This window comes from Impatiens glandulifera, chromosome 4 (genome assembly GCF_907164915.1).
Source record: "Impatiens glandulifera chromosome 4, dImpGla2.1, whole genome shotgun sequence".
Taxonomy (NCBI): Eukaryota; Viridiplantae; Streptophyta; class Magnoliopsida; order Ericales; family Balsaminaceae; genus Impatiens; species Impatiens glandulifera.
The window spans coordinates 5,436,024-5,459,102 of NC_061865.1; the positions used below are offsets into that span (position 1 = coordinate 5,436,024).

General features: G+C 31.8%; 2 protein-coding genes across 3 annotated transcripts; one reads left to right on the forward strand and one right to left on the reverse strand.

Annotated features, from left to right (window-relative positions):
- Positions 1-4,008: 4,008 nt before the first annotated feature.
- On the forward strand, positions 4,009-4,566 carry LOC124934535. The gene has a single exon (XM_047475068.1). It carries the CDS (start codon positions 4,009-4,011, stop codon positions 4,399-4,401), a length of 393 nt encoding a protein of 130 aa, XP_047331024.1. The 3' UTR covers positions 4,402-4,566.
- A 1,362-nt stretch (positions 4,567-5,928) lies between these two features.
- LOC124934230 (protein CHROMATIN REMODELING 4) lies at positions 5,929-19,091 on the reverse strand. 2 transcript variants are annotated; one of them, XM_047474728.1, is made up of 11 exons: positions 18,824-19,091; positions 17,974-18,228; positions 17,787-17,888; positions 17,081-17,701; positions 14,644-14,745; positions 11,826-14,552; positions 11,332-11,489; positions 10,497-10,611; positions 8,798-8,886; positions 8,165-8,684; positions 5,929-7,482 (listed from the first exon to the last, which is right to left on the reverse strand). In XM_047474728.1, the coding sequence occupies exons 2-11, from the start codon at positions 18,166-18,168 to the stop codon at positions 6,109-6,111; spliced, it is 6,003 nt and encodes a 2,000-aa protein (XP_047330684.1). In that variant the 5' UTR covers positions 18,169-18,228; positions 18,824-19,091; the 3' UTR covers positions 5,929-6,108. The 2 variants fall into 2 exon arrangements, with proteins under 2 accessions (XP_047330684.1, XP_047330683.1); XM_047474727.1 differs by having other exon boundaries at positions 18,613-19,091.
- Positions 19,092-23,079: the final 3,988 nt, after the last annotated feature.

Genomic DNA, 23,079 nt, shown 5'->3' on the forward strand with positions numbered 1-23,079 from the left:
TTTAACAAATAAGAATATATATATATATATATATATATATATATATATATATATATATTTGATTATCTTATAATTCTTAAATTAAATATATAATATATAATATATAATATATAAACAAAGTTGAGATTTGTTTTATACAAGAATTTTTTTTTTATTAATTAATTATTTAGAAAATAATTAAAGGAGGTGAGAACATATATATACCTTATGGGTCTACTACTGCATCATTTCACATTTGAAGGCTTATAAATGTTTATTTTAATTGATTTTATTTAAAAGAAAACAATTTATTAATGAATTCATACCTTCTGGAGTTTGATATAGTTGGCAAACCGTTGTGTCGCGGAAGGATTTGGATTAACACATCACGTGCTCAAGCACAGGCAGGCACAATAAAACCATGAACCATTAGACCTGTTTTTTTAAACCTCGGACACAATCAAACAACAATACATGAGCAGTGGTAAGACATGATTATGCTAAGCACAATTACTTTTTATTATTATTATTATTATTTTGAATTTAATTCTTATATTAATTATTTATTTACTAATACTTCAGATTTGTAAGAAAAATAAATTCAGAAGAGAATGCATTTTTAATATTTATAAATCATCTCATTAGTTAATTAATTACTTTTGTTCGACTTTTCCTAATTGGGGAATCTTTTTATCTTATTTGTAAAATTTTAAATTCATTTTCATCTAACATGATCTTTAATTCAGACCATAATAAATTATTAAAAATTATCATTTATTATTATTTTTTTTTAAAAAACAGTGACTTCTTATAACATTATCATCTTAACAACCAACCCAACGCTATAGAAATAACAGATAAAAGCTTAAAGTTATTTTTTGATAATTTTTTAAGAATAATTGGCATATTTAATAATAAAATAATAGCCCTGAATTATATTGCATTTTATATAAATAATTTAAGATTTATTTTCAAACTTTATATTGTTTCTAAATACTTATTAATAAATTCAACACAAAACAAACTACAACTACTTATTTTATCAAACAATTTACCAGCTGTTTATATATAATCTAAACTTTATATAAAGATATAACAATTAATTATGAAGCATTGAACACAAGAGGGGACAATTGAGAAAGGACACAACAAAGTATTACAGACACTAATATTTTATTTTTTATTATTATTTTTATAATTTTGAATTTAATGTATATATATTGATTTCTTTATTAATAAAGATAAACATTTTTAATATTAAAAAAACTGTTTTTTAGATGAACATGTATATTAAAATATGAATCATGAATAAACCTACTAATACCAAAACCTAAACTTAGCGCCTTAAATCAATTGGCCAAATTGTTTTCAATTATCTCAAAATTTTAATTATAATTTTTTAACAATTTAATATGTTTTGCAATAAATTAATTGTTTTTATTTTAAAGTTTAAGAATTAAAAAAATAAAAGTTATTTTATTGTTTAATTAAGAAAAAAAAGGTTGGGAGTAGCTGTTTATATTAGTTTTTTTTAAAAATAAATTAATAAATAAATAATTGTACTAAGCACGATATTGTGTCGTTTTTATACTTTTGTTAAATAGACACGGTAAAACATAATATAGTTGAGACCGTATAATTATATACACGGATAATACAAATAAGTGAAATTCTATATACGACCAATAATCCGATTGTCAAACTGAGTTTTACGAAATTTTGATATACTAGTGTACAAATTCTTAATAATCTATAGTATAAAGGCTTGGATGCCAGATGAAACTTTGCATATCCAATAAATGTAATTAATTATTTTTTAAATAATTCTATTTATGTAGTTCCCCATGTTTACCCAGCCTAGGTTTGAGTTCTAAGAGTGTTTGATATTAGGGTTATAGAGTAATTTGTAAATTATTTTAATAATCATGTTTGATGTAAATTTTGAAAATTTAATTATTTTGATAAAAAAAATACTTCAAAGATAGTAATATATAATAATAAAATAAATTTTAAAAATAAAATAAAAAATATTTTAATATTTTGTTAAATAAATAAAAAAAAAAGATTAATAAGAATGAAGTGAAATCATGTTTGTTTAGGACATAAAAGTTAATTACTTCTATTCAACTCTTCCTAATTGGGGAAGCCTTTTATCTTATTTGTAAAATTTTAATGAACTCTCACACCCTAATAAATTATTAAAAATTGTCATTTATATAAGTTATTTGTAAAAATGGTGACTTTTTATAAGATATATTATTTTCTTAACAAATATTCTCTCCTTGCTATAAACCAACCAAATGTTATAGAAATAACAGATAAAAGCTTAAATTAATATATTCTGGATTTTTTTTAAAAAGAGATGGCATATGTAATTAAATTAATAGCTCATAGTAATTATATGACCTTTTATATGAATAATTCAAGATTTATTTTCAAAATTTTCATTTTTCTAAACATTTATTAATAAATTCAACAAATGCAAAACAAACTACTTATATAAAAAAAAATACCAACTATTTATATATAATCCACTTTATATTTAATATATAACAATTAATTATGACAAACACAAGAAGGGACAATTGAGAGACGACATAACAAATATTACACAGACACTAATATTTTATTTGATTAATAATACTTTTATAATTTTGAATTTAATGTTTATATATTATTTTATTTATTAATAATGATATAACATTTTTAATATTTAAACAAACGTGTTTTTTAAATAAACATTTATATTAAAAAATAATCAATACTTCGTTCCTAAATTTGACGCCTTAAACTAATTGATTAAACTGTCTTCAATTATTTTAAAATTTATCTTATAAATTTTAATAATTTAATATGTTTTACAATAAATTAATTTTTGTTTTTAGAGTTTAAGAATTAAACAAATAAATTTTATTTTATTGTTTAATTATAAGAAAAAAAGTTGGAACTAGTCGCACGATATTGTGTTGTTATTGGGATTGTATAATTTGATACACAAATCAAACTTGTAAGTGAAATTCTTTAAAATGTTAATAACTCGTTAAACAGTTTTACGAAATTTCAGTATACTCGTATACAACAAAATGAATAAGTGGGTTGGATGTTATGAATCATGCATGAAAGTCTCGAAAATAGATATTTAAATAATCAATAAATGTAATTAATTCTTTGAAATAATTCATTTTAGTCTTGAGGTAGTTCCCCATGTTTAACTAGCTTAGGTTTGAGTTTTAACTCCAAGGACATATTTGATGAGTTAATATAAGAGTAATTTGTAAATTATTTCAATAATCATGTTTGATATAAATCTTGATAAAAAAAAATTAAAAAGTAGTAATATATAATTGAGCTCTCTATATAATAATAATAAATTTAATTTAAAAAATAAAATATTTTATTTAATAAATTAAATAATAAGATTTACATTCTAAAATAATGTGTATTTAGAATTCAAAAATATATATATTATTAAACCATAACCACACAGAGCCATATTTGGTTTTATTTAATTATTGTTATTGGTCTGATAATAGTTATTTTTTAGGATTAGTTTAATATAGTTATTTGATTGTTTTTTTTAAATTGTGTTTATTTTTTTATTTTTAAATAATCGTTTACAATAAATAACTAATTTTTAAAAAAATAATTAATATCAAATAGCACATATTTATCTGTTCCCAACTTTTTAAAAATTATAATATTTATATACCTTTTTTTCAAGTCATAACAATTTATTATTTTCAAACTCACCTATCTCTAACTTCTAAATTTGTTTTCATTACATTTATTAAACAAATATTTACATTAATCTAAATTGAATATATTATCTAACATTAGGTAATGTTAAACAAAAAATAATTCTCATTTTCTCAAATATAACCAAGCTTAATACAAATTCTATCAAATAAAATGTTATACCAAACACGTCCTTAAGATTTTCACTATACCCCACCAGTGAAGAATGACATCATCAAGTCCTTAACCGTCTTTATATAGTGAAAATGAAGAAATCCTTTCTCATATTCTAAAATGGTAGGTTTTCTAATTCCAAGTAAATCAAAAGTCTCCAACGCCACTATACCTTCAACCGCCGCCGGCGGTATTTCCGGCGGCGAAACTGACGGATCTTCTTCGCGAAACAGAGGCGATTGTTGCGGACTGTCGAATCTGGTGACGAATCTCCTTAATTCGATGAAGAAACGAAGCAGCGAGATCAGGATGAAGAATCGGAGTCGGCAATCGTCGTTCAAGTGTCGTTACGATCCGTCAAGTTATTCTCTTAATTTTGATTCCTCCGGTAATAACAATCTCTCCTTTGATGATGATTATTACTATCGATTCTGCACTTTCTCGTCTAGATTCGCCTGCGCAGTTCCTATAACCGCCGTCTCACCGCCGCCGTCGGCTGCGTTTTCACGATAGATTTATGATCTAGGTTTTTGCTCGGAATAGAGTTTATTTTTTGGAAATATTTCATCTTTTAAATATAAGTTAGATATTTTTAATTTATTTTTAGTAATAAATTAGTTATTCTTCATATCTGGTTATTTTAATTGGAGTTTTGTTTTTCTTATATGCTAATTGGGGGAATCCAATGTTATTTAGAATAGATGGCATTTATTCTTATTTTAATTCTATAAAGTTGAATGTAAAAACTATTTTATATAACTAATTAAATATTTTGTATGAGAATCTTTATTAAAAAAAAAATACATTAAGTTGAGATGTGGTGTGGATATGAACTATTGGGATTTTGATAACTTTTTTAAATCATTTATAAAAAAATGACATTTAAACTATTTTCAATATAAATTTTTGTTATAGTAAAATTAACCTATATATATTTTAAAAAATAACATAAATAATTTAAAATAAATATTACAATAAAAGTAAACACTTTATTATATTTTGAGAAGAAAAAAAATATAATACAAATAAGTGTGATTTTATGATACAAAATTATTATAAATTTTCGCTTTAGGCTCTTAAACGTCGGGACAACTATTGGATTCGATGCGATGCTACTAGAAGTGCATTACGGGTTCTCTTTTATCGGATTAGTCTACATCGATTTATTTTAATTAATATTTAATTATTATTTAAAAATTTAAAAATAATTTTTTTATTAAATGAATTAAATGAAGCAATAAATGATAAATGAGATTATGCGACAAAATATATAAAAATGCCTAATTTATTGAGAAGTTACTCATGAAGATGAAGACATTCGCATTATCTATAGAACTGATAACGGAAGGTTCTAACATGACGTTGCTCAAACCGGAAGAACAAGGAAACAATCAAACACGACATTTTCATTGCGATCAACAACTTCGATTATGCTTTTTTTAGAAAACGGTTCAGTACTATCTCATTAAAAAACTAAAAAATAGGAGAAAAGAGTCTGAAATAGGCTAGACAAACTATAGTTTTGATCATTCCTTTTTTTATCTTAGCGGTAACAAGAGGTGAATACCAACCCTAAATTCCTGAGTTCGAGCCCGTCAGACAGCAAGTTCTGCGTCTGTTTAAATGGTTAAGTGTATTTGCGGGTTATATACTTAATTCGTTGTTTTCAAGCCTACGTTAATTGGAATACCTCTCTAAGTGTGAATTACTTAGGATTAGGTTATGTCATGTAACGGTAACTTTTGGGAATAACCTATCGAAAGCTGATTCTTCCAATCATGTGGTGCCCAATTTTAAAAGAAAGCAACAAAAAGGGTCTGCATAGAGAGGGACTTTTTGGATCCGATTGGAATATAATCTTATCCTTTCAAGTCTTTTTGTATTTGCTTCTCACTTTTGTAATCCTTGGAGGCACTTCCCATATATATAAAGTGAACTTTTCAAATAAGAGTTTTTCATCAGATATATCAATCATTAAGCATGTAAATATAATTCAGATTCAGATCAGTGACATACAGAAATAAAATATAAGGAGATTAAGAAGCAGATTAAGAAACAAAAATGGTTTTATCTTTATGTTATCTGTACACATCTATTATACTAAACTACATTTTGTTTACAACCATATTGTTGCTGCACAGTATAACCAAGAAATTAGTAAGAGTTTAAACCATCTTCTACAAAAAAAAAAAATAAAAGAAAATTATGAACTACTTCAAACTAACTATCGCAATCACGATCATCGGACACAGTCCCTTCCGACGATATCTCCGACGACTGCCTCTCTGCGCGGTTCAGTTCCACCGGGGACTGCCTCCTCTCCTCTTCAACCGCCGCCTGTTCCCCAGATTCATCTTTAGCCTCAGACGGGCTTCTTCTTCTTTCTCCTTGCTCTTCTTCTACAGCATTTAGACTTTGAGAGGCGATGTCAATGTTCGAATTGTGCTTCCTTTTCTTCTTCACGATTGCCGCTCTAGGATCCTTTGGCTCAACAGGAGGTGGGCCTGGTACTAAGAACGGTGGAATAGTAGTCATGTGATTCTCCGGTCCATACAATAGACGAATTGATTCGGATATTGCCGATACAGTTGGTGGCAGTTGCGGTTCTGGAGATTTTGGCTGAACCTTAACAACTTCCCGAAGCCAATGAGGAAGCTTACTCTTCGAAGAACTGCCTGCCCCTTGATTTTCATCGTCACAGGAAACAACATTCTTCCCTTTATTGACAAGTCCCACACGCACTTCGTCCTCTTTTCGCATATCGGGTATGTTTGATGAATTCAAAACTGTTGGATTCCACATGGGCAAAACAGAAGGAAGATGCTCCTTTTGTAACTGTACTAAATCGTCACGACCAAGCCCTAATTTGATGTCCGAGAGGTGACTTTGGAACCGAGAGGGCCCGGAAAATCTATTTACCATAATTCCGTCCGGTGTAGGAAAAAACGAGGGTGGAGCTTTGGAGGTTTGTTTTGAAGGCCCAGCAGGTTTAACAATAGTACCACCATCCAACAGCTTGAGTTGCTCCTCATCCCATCTTATCGATAAATCTTCGGCGGTTTTCAATCTCGAGAATCTCAGCCTATGATCTCGTAGCATATCGTCCCAATTTCCGCGCCCGTATCTTCTAACACCGATCCATAGAAAATCAAGTTCGTCTTGAGACCAAATATCTATATTTGACTTCTTCTTATGCAGGCTACTGCCAATGGACCCTGATCCAGTTCTCATCATGATGCTTTCGAGAACCTTTCGGTGATTCTCTGGAAATGAAGAAAATGAGGGTTGCTGCATCAGCTTCTGAGCCAGATTCCTGTCTGTTGGAAATTTCAAATTAGGAAACAAAGGCATTGTTGGAAAGTCTTGCTGATCGCTTGTTGCATCGACGGTTCTAGTCCCCAGTGACAAGTTTGGTGCTGCCATATCTGGAGCTGAATGAGGCGGCACACTTGAGGTAGGGAAAGGAAATCTTGGAAAAAACTTTTCATCAAATGCTGGTAATCTTGGAAGAAACATCTTTCCTTGAGAGTAAGAAGAAGAAGAACCCAGATTGTCGAAATGCTCAGGACCTTTCCCTCGTGAAATGGAAGAATGCTGCACAGTAGTATGAACTCATAAATTCAAAGGAAAAATTTGCAATAATATTTTTCATAGATTAGGTTAGCACAACATCCCACCGCCATGATTCCACTTTAATTAAGGTAACTCTTATCACTTAAACTATTTTGGGTGTGTGTGGTTTGGTTGGGCGGGGGATATTTTTATGTTCCTCATATGGGGTTATCTTCCAAATCAGATCACTGTTTAAGATAATTGTGTGACCTATTTGTATAGGTTTGACTGTTTCCAAATCATAAACCAAAGGAAAGCTAAAAAAAAATCATTTTGAGACGAGGGTTTTCCTTTTCCTAGAGGAGACTAACACAACCTCTCACCGCCAATCTCCACTTTAATCAAGGTGATTTCAGTAGGACCCTAAATTCAAGACTTTATCACTTAAACTACTCTCGTGTGTGGGATGGGGGTTATTCTTTATGGTCCTCATCTGGATCATTGTCCAAATCAGATCACCAGTTAAGATAAGTGTGTTACCTATTTGTATATATTTGACTGTTTCCAAAATGGATTTATCTGGAAACCCTCTTTTCATTCTCATGTGGATAAGATCATATTTGGAAACTAAACTTAGTCCGATTCAAACAGTTATTTGTGGTTTCTCATCTGGATCCAGATACACAGAATCGAAAGTGTTTCCTAACATGAATAGGGAGTGTACCTGATTATTAGGTGGGCGGAGACTAGCCTGCATTTGTTGCTGTTGAAACAAATGTAATAATGTCTCCGGGTGTGGGAGCGCAATTCTCTCCGAGGCCAAATCATGACTTTTAAGATTGACATCGTTTAAAATAGCAGCACCAGCAGCAGGAGTTGCCTTAAAAGGAAACTCTGTTGGCAAGGATATTTTCTTTCCTTGTCTCTTATACGATCTTGAATAATTGCGATGTGACGAATTATATTGATTAGCATTGGGAGCGAATAAACCCAGGACAGGCGATAAATTGTTGATGTTGCCCATCTGGTTATCATTTGGAAGTGAGACGTCTGGGAGAGGTTGATGAACTTCTCTCAAGTTGTTCTTCTCTTCAGCAGGCTGAAGCACTTTATCTTCATTTTTATGGTTAGATGGAGGGACTTGAGACGACTTGGAATCTGAGACTATCTGAGCATGCTGGTTAGCGGCGTGATTTTCATTTCTCCGAGCAATGCGTTCCTTTTGCCGAGCTCGTAGCTTGGTACTGTTCAAATTAGAAACGGAATCCATTATAAATTGTTATTTATCTCTTAGTGAGTGTATATACAGTAAGCCTCAAGCAAATCTATCAAGGAATAGAAAGCATGATAAACTCACAATTTAGCTTTTAGTGCTCTTCCAGCTGTTGAGTATTCTCGTTCTGGCTCTTGCTCGGCCTCTGGCTCTGGCGCTTCATCAAGACCATTCTGTTACAACAAGAAAACAGGGGAAAGAGAGAATGTTCATGTTAAGCCAGGTGATTACAATGACTGTCTTTTCTGTATCCTAAAACCAAATTTATAGACTACCATGAATCTAATCTTTGTAGGGCAGTTTTAAATCTGTTTTTTCTTAAACATAAACAAAATTACCAAAAAATGCAATGTCCACTTACAGAATTCTGAAAAAAAATAGAACATCACCATAAAACCTCTACCAATCGATTAAAACTGATTTTAAGTCCTTATCTAATACTTCTGACTTACCAAAGGTGTTGCTTGTTAATAATTTTCAAAGAATTAGTTACGTTTTCTAAACGTATTGTCTGAGAAGAGAAGAAGAATCAAAGGTAAAAGTGTAAAACATAGGCCAATACTATCATTTCAATCATACCTGTACAAGATCATCTATGCTCTATTTATACAAGTCATTAATCCAGAATACTCAAGATACTCCTAACAACTTGTATTCACTATTTGTACATCAATTAGTACTTCAGGGACTAGTTTAATCTATTTTTTCCTAAAACATCAAGAACAGCTTCCTACATTTGATCTTGTCCATTTAGCTTCAATCTCAGCCCTTTATTTCTAGGGTATCATTTCGACTTTACCCTAACCGTGACCAAATTCACACAGTTGCATTAAAGACTTGCTTTTAGAGAGATAATGCACTATGCGATGGTTGGACATAAGAGTAGAAAGAGCAGTCTAAAAATTCCTTAGTGCGAAAAGACAAAAGAAAATAATCTCATGTACCTTTTCAAGAAAATTAATCTCTTAATTGTTTAGACAATTAGAAAATAAAAAAAACATCGAAATAATACATATTTGATTTGGTTACCTTAAGTTGCATTTACTGCTTATAAAAACTTAAACCTGATCTGAAAAGTTCAAAATAAATCTTAAAACTTTTAAGCTGTAAGCAACATTCTGTCAATGGAATTTAATTTTGGTAAACCTTGTTCATAATTTCAACTTTGCATAAGATGAATCGACACGGACTCAATTTGACAACGAAACCTAAAGATTCAAAATTATCAGTGGCGTTCAACACCACGGCATGTGGAAAACCAGTCATTGATATTTCTACACATTGCCCCTCAATTAGAACCTTCCCCTCTCAGTCTTATTTTCTTCTATTTATCCTTTTTCACTCAACTTATAGAGTTTCTATTTGATAAACTTGGGTTGCGGATTTGTCACAGGTTCTTTTATCTCTTCTGTCCAACTTTTTTAGGACAAAACATTAATGCCACAAACTCCAATGGGATTTTGGACATTAGTACAGTTCTACGAATGAGTGCCAAGATAAAAATTCCTTATCATATTCTAATTGCATCGTTATAAGTTATACCATATAGAGTTAACCACTAATTCCCACAAAAACCTTCTATGAAATTATGAAGATCCAAGCTTATCTAAGTGGCAAATGGTTGAGAACATGAACATATGTAGGGTAAACAATAGTAACCAGTTTGGACACCTTGATGTTCTAAGCCAATAAATAACTCCGAGACCAAAAAAATGACTGCAAGTAACTAGCATATGTTTTGGCAATCTACTAATAGGTTATGCTATAGAGGACAATATCTTACCTCACTTAATGCTTCACCAGATTGTGGAGCATAAGCCTCCCTGTATGAAACTGCTTTTCTTTGTCGCTTCCCTCTCCCAAGTGTAGCTTCCTCCTCATTTTGATATTTTTTCCATCTACAGAGTAAAACACAAACAAAAGAGTGAGGTATAAACATGTTTGACCAATCATTCAGGTTCTGGATGAAACCAAATTTAATTGAAAAACCAGCAAAATCAAAATGTACAGGTAAACATCATTTATGTTAGGATTATTAGAACTAAGACGAGATAAGTAGTTTTTTGAGATGCATGAAAGTTCCAAGGAAAACGGTTTAGGAGTGAGGATAACTGTACAATGGGATATGATAGGGATTTATTATGTTGCCATTTCAATGTTTTTTTCCTATCTGTCTGTAAATGTGAAGTGTGAACACAATATGGGTTCACCCCTTTCTGAAATAAAAGTTCACCTTTTTTCAGAAAAAAAAAACTGGCTGAGGGTGTCAGCGTATGATGTCAACCAGTAGTAGTGTGTAGGAAGATCTGATAACAGACAAAATCAAGTATGTACATAGCTGTACAGTATACACAAAAATCAGCTTGAAGAAGTTAGTTCAGGGAGGCTCTCCAAGGATACAGTTTTATTTAAGAAATATAATCTTTTTTACCTCCCATCTTCATTTCATAATATTAAAAATATTATCCAGATCTAGCAACCAAGAAACGATACCACTTGTTTTACAGCATGAAGTATTACAGGTTAACATCAAATATCAAAGGGGTACTAACCCAGTAGTATAGTGGGGATAAGTATAATATGAAAACTACAAAGCCCCATAAGAACTCACTAATTACCTCACTTGCAGAAGCCTATCCCATTCATTTTCTTCAGTAGAAGCAACAGAAATGTCCTCTTTCTTCTCTGAACCTTGAGCGGCAAGCTCTTCAGCCAGAATGCAAGGTGATTCCGCTTCACGTTGCTCTTCTGTTGGTTCACCGTTCCATTCCAGAGGCTACTCGGGGATTAAATAAAGAGGAATATAGAAAAACACAGGGAAGTCAGCAAAACATCTGATAATTCAGTCACAAAAAGATTGCAACGTCAACATATACTTGAATGAATATAACATTACTTCACACATAAAGGACGAAATCTAGATTTCCATGTTTATTCATTCTTTGCACGGTGAAGAGAAACATTTATCTTTTTCTATGCAGTTGGGATGCAGAGAGCATGAAAATTATGAAACCTATATTTTAAATGGACATGCTAGACAATAGTATGTCAACTATTTGAAAAAATATTTATATAATTTTGTATTAGGATAGTGTGGAAAGTATGTCCTCACTTTTACAGAGCCAAGCATATCATTATCCAGGTCCTCTTCACCATTTTCGGCTGAATTCCACTTCATGCTTGAACGGTCGAGCAATTTAAGGATTGCAGTTTCATCCCATAATATTTTGCCACTACCATCAGTACACTTATCTTCATAGACATCCCCCAAGCCACCAGTCCTCCGCTTCTTGTGTTCCACATCTGCGACCACTTCACACTTAATGCCATTATTCTCACCAATATCTTTCCCATCAGTGGCAGGCGAATTGTTAAAGAGTTCTTCAGTTCCCCATCGTATGATATCCTCCACCTCCTTTTGTGATCCTGACTTGTTCACAAAAAGCTGGTCAAGCATTAATTTTTTCTTTGCAAGTTGCAATATTCGCTCCTCAACACTAGCCCGAACAACTAGCCTGTAAACCAAGAGTCTATTTGATTGACCAATACGGTGTGCCCGATTCATTGCTTGAATATCTGCATGAGGATTGAAGTCTGAATCATAAATAATGACAGTGTCAGCTGTTGCCAAATTGATTCCTAGGCCACATGAGCGTGTTGACAACAGGAAAACAAATTTACTCTTGTCTCGGTTGAATCGTGCAATTGCAGTTTGACGATCAGCAACAGAAACAGAGCCATCTACTCTTTCAAATGTTTTGGGCCCAAATTCAAATGTTAAATAGTCCTCGAGGATATCAAGAAGTTTTGTCATCTGGGAAAATATAAGGACTCTATGACCATCCTTGAGTAATAGCTTAAGCATTGAATGCAGCAGGGTCAGCTTCGCAGAAGCTTTTATACGCATCTCATGAAGGAAATCTGCAGACCCCAAATCAGGTTCAGTACCTGGTATGAGATACGGATGGTTGCAAACCTTTCTCAACTGCATCACAATGTTGAGCATTGACTGCTGAGGAACACCTTTTCCTACATTACGTAGAATCTGATAGTTTTTTGTTAACATTGCACGGTAATATTCTGCTTGGATGGATGTTAGATCCACAGGAACCATTCTCTCAGTTTTGGGTGGGATATTCTGCATGGCATCCTTTTTAAGCCTCCTGAGCATATGTGGAGCAACCAAATTTTTCAGCTCCTCTACTTTTTCAGCAGTTGTTAGGGCACTAAACCTCTCTTCAAATGACGAAAGTGAAGGAAATGAAGAAGGTTGCAAGAAATTTAGCAGGTTGAACATTTCACCAATATTGTTCTGAAGAGGAGTGCCAGTTAGCAACACACGATGCTGAAAAGAAAACGTGTTAAGCAGATTGAAGAGCTTACTGCTTGAATTTTTCAAACGGTGACCCTCATCGACAACAAGAACTTCCCATGGAACTGTACGTAGATGAGAAGAATCGGCAAGAATCATCTCATATGTAGTTAAAAGAACATTGAACTTGAAAGATTTTTTGCTTTTGTATGTCGGATCATTACTGTGCCACTCATACTGCCGGATCATAGCTCTTGCTTTTGCACATCCATGATACTCAACTACATTTAGATGAGGTGCCCATAATGCAAATTCAGCCATCCAATTAGGCATAGTGGAAAGAGGAACCAAAACTAAGCAAGGCAGCTTGACCTTAAACTCAAAGTATAGCGATGACATGAAAGCACCAGCCGAAACTGTCTTCCCTAGCCCCATTTCATCGGCAAGTATCACATTTTTGGATCTGTACCAACATTTACGTAACCAATTCAATGCTTCAAGTTGGTGAGGAAACAATGTGCCTCCTTCAAGCTCTTTTGGTTGTTCAGTGAGCATAACAATCTCTTTTTGCTGATCATCAGACTTAACCTTTGGTGCACATTCCTTTGAATCATTTTTCTCTGAAACTCTTAGCTCAAAACTTTTATATAAATCAATCAGATGAGAGGCATTGGCTATAACAGGCTCATCTAGATTTTCCCAAGTGCATTCATCATAAGGTAGACCAGTCCATTTCACCAAAGCTTCAGAGGAACGCATGGCAATCACTTTCTGGGGGAGCTTCCATTGTTCTTCACAAATGATTAATAGTGCTGTCCCATACTTGGCCTTGTAATTTTCTAGTTTCCTCTTTGCAAGAGCTTTCAACTGAGACTCAGAAACCCAACTGTTGTGAATGTTGGACTTCCCAACCCACTTGACTAAAAATTCATACGAGGGGTTTACAGCATCAAAGCCAGAAGATCCTGATTCAGCCTGGACAATTTTATCAGTTTTATAACTAGTACCTTTATCCTTTCCCATTTCAACAGCTGCCTCCTTCACTTCAGCAATTGATTGAGGAACTATGTGCTGACTATCTTTTGAATCCTCAGTTATCTCAAGTCTCATTGAACATGAATCATTTTCGTTGCCCGTGGAAGTAACCTCCAACGAGTTCTTCAAGAACTCTCCATTTTCTACGGGGCCATCTTGATCCTTTCCATTTATAGCTATAGAACTAGAGATACTAGTGCACCCTTTCATCGAATCTGGGAAACTATTTTCTTTAGCCACAGATCGTGTGTATACAAGAATCTTATCCACCCCAGAATCTTTTGTGCTTTTTTCAACCACAGAGTTATTGATGACTATCTGTCCACTCTGAGCAGTGATTTCCTCATCCAGGGTAGTATCAGAGACGGGATTGACATTTGCTGACATATCCTGGTTATGCAAAAGAGGAACGTCCTCAAAGGCCAGATCGGTTGCATTCAGCGTGGAGATCTTATTATTATTCGCCAGTCGACATCCCAATATACGATCAACCTGTGTAATGATGATATGCAATAGGTGTAAGATCATAAAAATAATGATATTTACAAGATCTATACACTATTAACAATAGTCGGATGTACACCTGCTGAATTTCACCAGGAATTAATGTTTCAGTAAGTGTTCCATTACCAATTTTGTCCGCTTCATGCAACTCATTCTCTATGGCTACATCTACCTTACCAGCCTGTAGCATGAGCAAAACAATAATTTAAACAAAGCAATATAAGACAAGGAAACGTCAATAGATTTGAAAAGAAATATCAAAAATGCAAATTCAATGTATTGCTGGCGCTAGAAAAAACATGCAACCTAGCTGTCAAACAAGTTCATTAATATTTGCAACATCAAGTTTAATTTAATGATGACAAGAAATCCAATAAAAATAGGGCATGCAAAAAGCCTTTTTCAAGACCAAGCATATACATCAGAAAACTTAACCTGCGTATGCACTAGCTTAAATGGTAAACATCAAAGGAAAATATATATTCATGGTTGGTTGGAATGAAAGCAAGTGTATATTATCTGTGACCAATATCTAGAGAGAATCATGCATATATGATATAAATTCATTGTCATGTAACAGCATTAAAGAGGATATTTCCTAATGGGCAGCAAAAAGGGAAACAAGTCCTCAGCACGTATAGCCACAGATGGCTTGACCCCTATGGATTGGTCTTTATGCTGCCTCCAGCCTTATTGTTATGGTGAATCTCGAGCTAAAATCATACTTTTCAATTAAATATGTCAGTTGTTCCATTCATGTGAATAGGTAATTCCTCTTATAGGTTCTCAAACTTCTCTAAATACAGAAAGGTACGGAGTACCAAAAACACATGTCGGTCGCTTCACGTAACCATCACGAGAAACTTAAGTCCTCCCAAAGGAGAATTCAAATGTTTCAAAGAACTCCTCGAAGCAATTGTCGCCTTTTCTAGTAGGCTAAGACTTTCTCAAAATGTTCAATGTTGTCGTAAGTTTTCAGGGTCCACATTAAGACGGATTTCCTAACAGTGTTGGCGTTAACACGATAACTTTTAGGTTCAGCCCCTTTTGCCTTTTTTTCGACATACATAAATAACACCACTGTGTAATCTTTGCTTCTCTTTAAATTCCTTACGGACCGGGAACTTTTTAAATTCCTTACGGACCGGGAACTTTTTAAATTCCCTAAAAGTACCCTTTACGATATTCTCCCAAGTTATTCGGTGTTACTAAAATATTAGATATTTTTAGTCAAGACTTTTAATTTAAACCTACCATATCGATTATTAACTAGACTATCTAGTTAAAACTACCATCTCGCATATAGATGTATATACTTTTTCACTGATATTTTGAAGTACACTTGTTAGACATATCTTTGAATGTATCACTACAAATAAGTAAAATATTTAGCTTTAATATGTTTGTTTGCAAAAACTCTTTAAATATTATTTAATATTAGATATAAACTCTAATTTTGAACCTAACACCTCAACGAAATAAACACGTTTTCCTTATTTATACGCAAATATGTCTGATTAGAGAGTGGTTATAAATTTATTACGTTATATATGCATACAGCTTTATAATGATTCAGAAGAAGATTTTAATAGTATTAGCACACTTAGGTATGTATAAGTAATCAAATAGTCATAAATGAATTGATATTTTGAATTAAAATAACATACAAACATATTCTTTATTAATTTATAATTTTATCAAAATAGTTCTGGATACATTATAACAACATATAGATATATCAAAAGTACATTCATAAAATAATAATTACCTTATTATCAAATAATTTGTTTATTATAGTGATTTCAAATAAATATTTGAACTAATAACTAAAAACAACTATCATGTGTTGTGTTGTTCACTAGTGCATTTAAAAGATGCAACGATGTTGTTTACCGAGCATTGAAATATGAAGACTCCTTTCTTAAACTTCGACTATTGAGCTATTCTTTTGTTTTTAGAAGTATGTAGTCTATGGTCTAGATTAGGATGCAATTCAAGACTTGAAAAGTCTATTGCCTATAAAGCCTCAATTTAGATTCCAAAAAATGAGTTAGTGGAGCTAACTGTCTTGGCTTCCGCTCCAAACCTAGTATAGAGGCATTAGATACCAACATGTGGTGATTCCGGATCACCATGAGCTGGATTTACTATATCATATAAAAACACTCATCAAAAACATAAAAGATTCAAGCACAATAATAACCCTATTTGTTTGATTCGTAAAACAAATTAGTAATGTATGGATAGCATGATCATAAAACAGACCAGAAGAAACATGTTTCTAATCAGTAGCTTATATCTAAGTATAATCCTAGAAAATACCATGTGTGAGATAGTAGCTTACAATCAATAACCAATTTTTCTATGTAGTTGGAAATTACAAGAAATATAACATTATTACAGTAGGAAATATGTGTAATTTGAGAAAGAAAAAAGGTTTGTCAATATTTTAGATACAAACAAATGCACAATTAGACCAACTCCAACAAGCGCTAGAAAGGAAAAAAAGACAGTACCTCATCTTTTAGGTGTTTATTCGATTTCTTTTTCACATTGTCATCCTTTAAGCTAGATGCAGAAGGCCTATGATGAATACTTTTACGTTTTGGACATTTTTTATTGTCTTTCTTTCCATGTCTTTGGGAACCACTTTTTCCATTACCTTCATCACTTCTACATTTCTTCTTACCATCGCCTATATGGACCTTGCGTTTTCTTTTTCTCTCTTTGACATTGGCAGTGACAGTTTCGTTAGCAGGTTGTATATCTGAGATTCCATTACGATCAGGTAAATCTGGCATAGGATCCGGATCTGATCTTAAGTCCATCATCTCAGATGCTAACTCAACTTCAGGCTTACCCTCAATATCATTATCCACGCATGCCTTTTCAACAGCCTGGACTTGGTGAGTGCGCAAACGCTTTTTCTTACTAGATGATCTCTTCTTTCCAAGAATAGTACCCTCAAGTAATTGAGATTCCTTCCCATTGTTGTGTGATTTCGCAGCAGATTTCGATTTACCCGAGGTTACCTTTGTCCGTGCTGGTTTAGATTTGATATCCTGATGGTCCATGGGTTCATGGGAATCACTATTCTGACTGCAAGTAGGACACTTCCACTTCCCACTCGGAATGCGCTGACATTAATGAATTAAAGAGACAACAAAAGTACATAAGAGGAAAAATCATTTAAAAATAAATCTTTTATTGAAGAAGTTTTACCTTTAATGGAGGATTAAGACACTGAATATGGTATGTTCTAGGACAGCGATCGCAGCAAAGCAAATTTCCACCAAGATCACAGATTACACATTCAAAGTAGTACTGAAAACAAAACAAACAAAAGCATCACAAGCTCCATTTTCAACATATTGAATGAAGCGAGAAAAAAAATGTGAACAAGACTAACCCCATCATTCCCCTTCTTCTTGCGCTTGGAAGATGAACTGCTACTTGGGGTGGACTCCGAAGCAGAAACAGAAGGATTAGCTTCTTCCTTGGAATTCAATATATCTGCATCACCAGATGCAAGCTTTCTTCTTTTATGTTTTGAAACCGTATTCTTATTAAGAATTTTGCTAGATATGGAACTATTCTCCTTCATGTTGAAAATGCATTTATCATTTATCCCATAACAACTTCAGTAATTGACCGCAAATCTTTCCTGCGCATTAAATCCTTTTTTATTTTTCCATAAAAGCTTTAACCCTTCAAACTTGTACACCATTATTTAACATCAAGATCAATGACTGTTTCAAACTTAGAAAAACCTAAATCAATTACTTTCTATCTTCAGCTATAATCAAACAAGAAACAATCCCCAAATTGTCTAACCATCCAACTACATTGACATTAAAACCTACATTCACTACTAATAAACCACCATCAAAAACCTTGATACAAGATTGAACAAACAGGACAACAATCATATCATATCAATCTATCAATTAACCAACAATGACTTCATAACAAGCTACACCCATCTCATGAATCAGTTCAATTTGCATGCAGACTAGTAAAAACAACAGTACCCTTAAGAAAAACATACCAATCTCTATGAGGAATCGCAAATAGGACGATGAATGGAAGGAGATAATCAATCAATTGATAACTTTTGATAGCTTGAGATGAATGGTTGAAGTGAAATAGATGTAGAAAGCACCGATTAGGGCATCGATGAACTTAGGCGACCGATACGAGTCGCGAAAAAGAAATATAAATAGAGAGAGAAAGAGAAAGTAAGAGAGAGAAGTATATACGGATTCGCCGGGGTCATAGGAAGACGGGGTTTTCACTGACACGGCAGCAGGAGTTGTGTTGTCGTGGGAGCCGGAAGAAAAGCATTCATCCAGTCCCACTTTGCCACGTGGAATCACAAGAACGCATGCCCACCAAGATTTTTTTTTTTTTCATTCCTTCTCCGCATTCTTCTCTTCTTCCTTTCTCTTTCCAATCGCCGCCATCAAATTAGGTGTTCTTGATTCTTATACCATAAATTCAAGATCCCATATTTTTTTTTTCAGTTTGATTGAAATTTTAAGGTTAGATTTCATTGAAATGTAGCTTATTTTCATCATCAATTGAAATAAAGCTTTAGTCTTTAACAATCTGTTATAGGAAATTTATGATATGTTTTTGGTTACTTGTGATGATGTTTGTTCCCCTGTTTAGGAGTAAATCTCGACAGCTATTATTGTTTGCCAGAATTACCCTTTTTAGATTTTATTTTTCTTCTTCTAGTGAAAATAAGTCAACCCATTTTAAAAAATTAATTTTTGAAGTTTTTTTTTAAGTGGGTTTTTATTTTATTAAATTATTATAATATTTTTTATATTTAAATTTTATAAAAGTAAAATAAATGTATCGTGAAATTTTAGTTTATAAATTAAGTTGGTGATTTTTTTTTTAAATAAATAAGAAGATATTTGAGGATAATGTGTTTTAGGAAATATATGTTTTATTCTATTTTTAAAAGTATTTAAAAAGAAATTTATTTATCTTGCTAACGTGGTGATATGAGGTAACAATATTAGATAAATCCACAAAGTCTTTAAAATTGAGTTTATAGAATTGTATCAATGCATGTGGAATTTTTTTTTTATTGATAATTGGAGATCAAGAATTCAAATGTATGTTTTTATTGGTAAGCACATCATATGGGCAGCAGAAATCCGGAAAATGCACGAGAAAGGGCAGTTGGAGAAGGAGGTTGAGAGCTGCGAGCGAATGGAGGACGAAAACGGTAGTGACAGCAGTGAGTCTTTGAAGCTTGCGGAAATATACGGTTTGTACCCTCTTACAGGTGTTCGGGGAGTTGTAACTTCCACTACCAAAACGAAAACAAAGAAGAAAAATAAGACGAAGAGAAATATGATAATTATCAAGAACAAAGTAACAATGAGAACAAGTATGAATTTCATATTACCATATGAGTCTTGTTCATCAGAAATTTATCCGGAAATAAATATATGTATATTTTTGATATTTTTTAAATACAGACACAAGATAATCAAGTGTCTTTATCTTAAAAGAAAAATAAATCATAGGAGTTCTTATTCTAACTAAATGACACATAAACCTAAAGTTTCAAAACTAAATTTAATCATAAATATATCTAAACTCAAATACAGTACTTATTATTAATAAGTATTTTTTAAATGATATTGGTAATTTTTAAAGTATTAATAATGTTTTTAATTTTTTTTTTGTAAATTCATTTATTTTTATTAGAATTCATCATTTTAGATTTAAAATTCCAATTGTTGTTGTTAGGAGATTTGTGGTAAGTGGTAACGCCTAGAGATGTAGGTGCATAGGGATAGGCTGATAGGGTGGTGAAGAAATTTTATTTTAAAAGTAATTAATTTTTAAAATTAATTTAAATCAATTTTTAGATAACCATTTTATTTAATGATAAAAAATCTCGTAATTTATTCTCTTCTAGTATTTTGTAAAAGAGAGGAGGAATCGAAAGGATAGATCACATTAAAGAAATTTTAAATTAATGTATATAATTTAAATTAATTTAAAAGGAGATAATGATTTTTAGAAACATAATTTCATACGTTATTTTGAGTTCGATATTTGGTGACACTCAGTAAAGGGTTTACGTGTTATGTCCTTTATGCCTGTTAAAAAATAGTATTTCAAAAAAAATTGACTATAATAAAAAAAATTATCCTTTTTTTGAAAAAAAATATAGAAAACTAGCATGACAATTTTTTAGGTAATCTTTTATTTAATAATAAAAAAGATCTCTAATTTACTCTTTTCTTTATAAAATAAATTAATCGAATTTATAGATCTTATTAAACAAATTTTAAAATATATATTAAATTAATTTAAAACTACATATTAATTTTTTGAGTCCTCACTTAATTTTTTTTTAATCAAGAAAATATTTTATACAAATGTAATTATAGAGATTTTTTTAAGTTCGATGTTTAATAACACTCAGGCAAGGGCTTACGCATTATGTCCTCTATGTCTATAAAAAAACGATATTTCTTCACAAAAAAAACTGGCTATATAAAAAAAAATTGATTCTTTTTTGAAATAAGGAAAACTAGCATTACAAATTTTTAGGTAATTCTTTTATTTAATAATCAAAAATTTCATAATTTACTCTCTTCTCGAATTTCGTAAAAAAAATTATTCTGACGTATAGATTTTATTAAACAAATTTTTAAATAAATTTAAAATGACATATTAATTTTTAGAGTAGTCACTTGATTTTTTTAATAAAAAAATATTTTACGTATATAAATGTAATTTTATAGGTTCTTTTGAGTTCGATGTTTGGTGACATTCATGAAAAAATTTGCGTGATTTTTTTTTTTGAATTAAGAAAAACTAGTATGACATATCATAGTCATGGCTCTCCACTTTCATTCAAAAAAACTTCAGTTTGAATCAAATTCGTGACATGTTATTTTTTAAGTTGATTCTTTCTACTAGTCACTTTGGTGGGGTAAAAAGTTGAATTCTTACGTTTTATTTATCCAATTCTATTTCTAAATTCTAGACATTCGTTTAAGTTTGACATTTTAAATTTTAAAATGTTAAATAAATGTCAATATTTGTGATTGATGTCGAAAATTATAGAGAAAGGTACCTAAAAAATATAAATTAATAAAGTTAGATTTACAAAAATAAATTCAAACGAAGTCTTTAATAAAATATTTTTAATGGTTTTATATATATTTTAATATTTTTAAAATTATTTTAGAATCTTTAAATGTTAAAAAACCATTAAAATTAAAAGAACTAAAACAAACAAAGTGGACCGCCAATCAAAGGGGCGCGGTTTAGGACGCTTTGGGCTGACTTAGACACAGTCTGAAGTCTGAACTGGGATCAAATGGTTTAGCTGTTGGTCAACGCGGAACGAGGCGTGCACGGGTGAACCAGGGGAGCGCACGGGTGACTCGGACGTTGGAGGCCGAGTTTGACCCCTTTTCAACCTCCAGCCATACAAAAGCTGCAAGTTTAGGTCTTTGGCTAGGAGGCTCTAGTTGATTAACCAAATGCATGTCATTGAATTTATTGGTCACACTCCGAAGACGTCATTCAAATGTGAAGGACATCAACGGGCAGATATAACCATTTTTATAGAAAAATTTATTTTTCGATTCAAGGTTTTAATTTGAGTGATGAGCTTTGGAATAGTTTCCTTAAGGTCATTGAAATTAAAACTAGTTGGACAAAACCAACTAGTTGTGAGTTTAAACGAATCTTAAAACTCAAATTCAAAACTTTTTTCTAGAGAATTTTATATTTAGTCAAACATGTTTCAGATGATGCCGAATCTGTTTAGAAATACTCCTAACATTATTTACAAATGATTGGACAACTTATTTGATCTCTATTCTTATCTAAAACTCAAGACCATATGTTTAATTTTTTTACTTTTAAAATTGAAATTGGTTATTTCAATTGGAGTTGACTGATTTAAATTAATTTTGATAGAAAGTTTATAAATAATTTTATAATCAAATTCAAATCAAGAAATTTAGTAATCATGCGATATCAAAGAACAAATGGACTGAAATATAAAATCTCAAGTTTTGTTATATATGATATTAATAACGACATAACGATGGTTTATAGTGAGTTGAAAAACACTCTTGAACTCTTGTTGAAGTTTTAGATGAACTAGAATATATAAGAATTTTTAAGAAGTAAAAACATTTGAAATTTTTTAAGGACGAATTGAGTTTGATTGATTGAGACTTGGTTCCTGTTGACCTTCTTGGCCCGAAGGTCCCTTTTTAAAACTATTTTTTAGCTAGTTTGAGCCAGCAAGTGACCTAGGTCGATTCGATTTCGAATAAAAGTCATTAACGACCGATCACTTGCTCGATTGAATTTAACCTTCTCGACGAGTACGACAATTTAGGATTGTTTGAGAAATAATCCGCTTTCCTGGTGTTACCCTACCGTTTGCGTCCCTTGCCTTCGCGGGCTTATACCTCGTTTGATTATTTTTTTTTACTTTCTTCTCTTTATTTTTTAT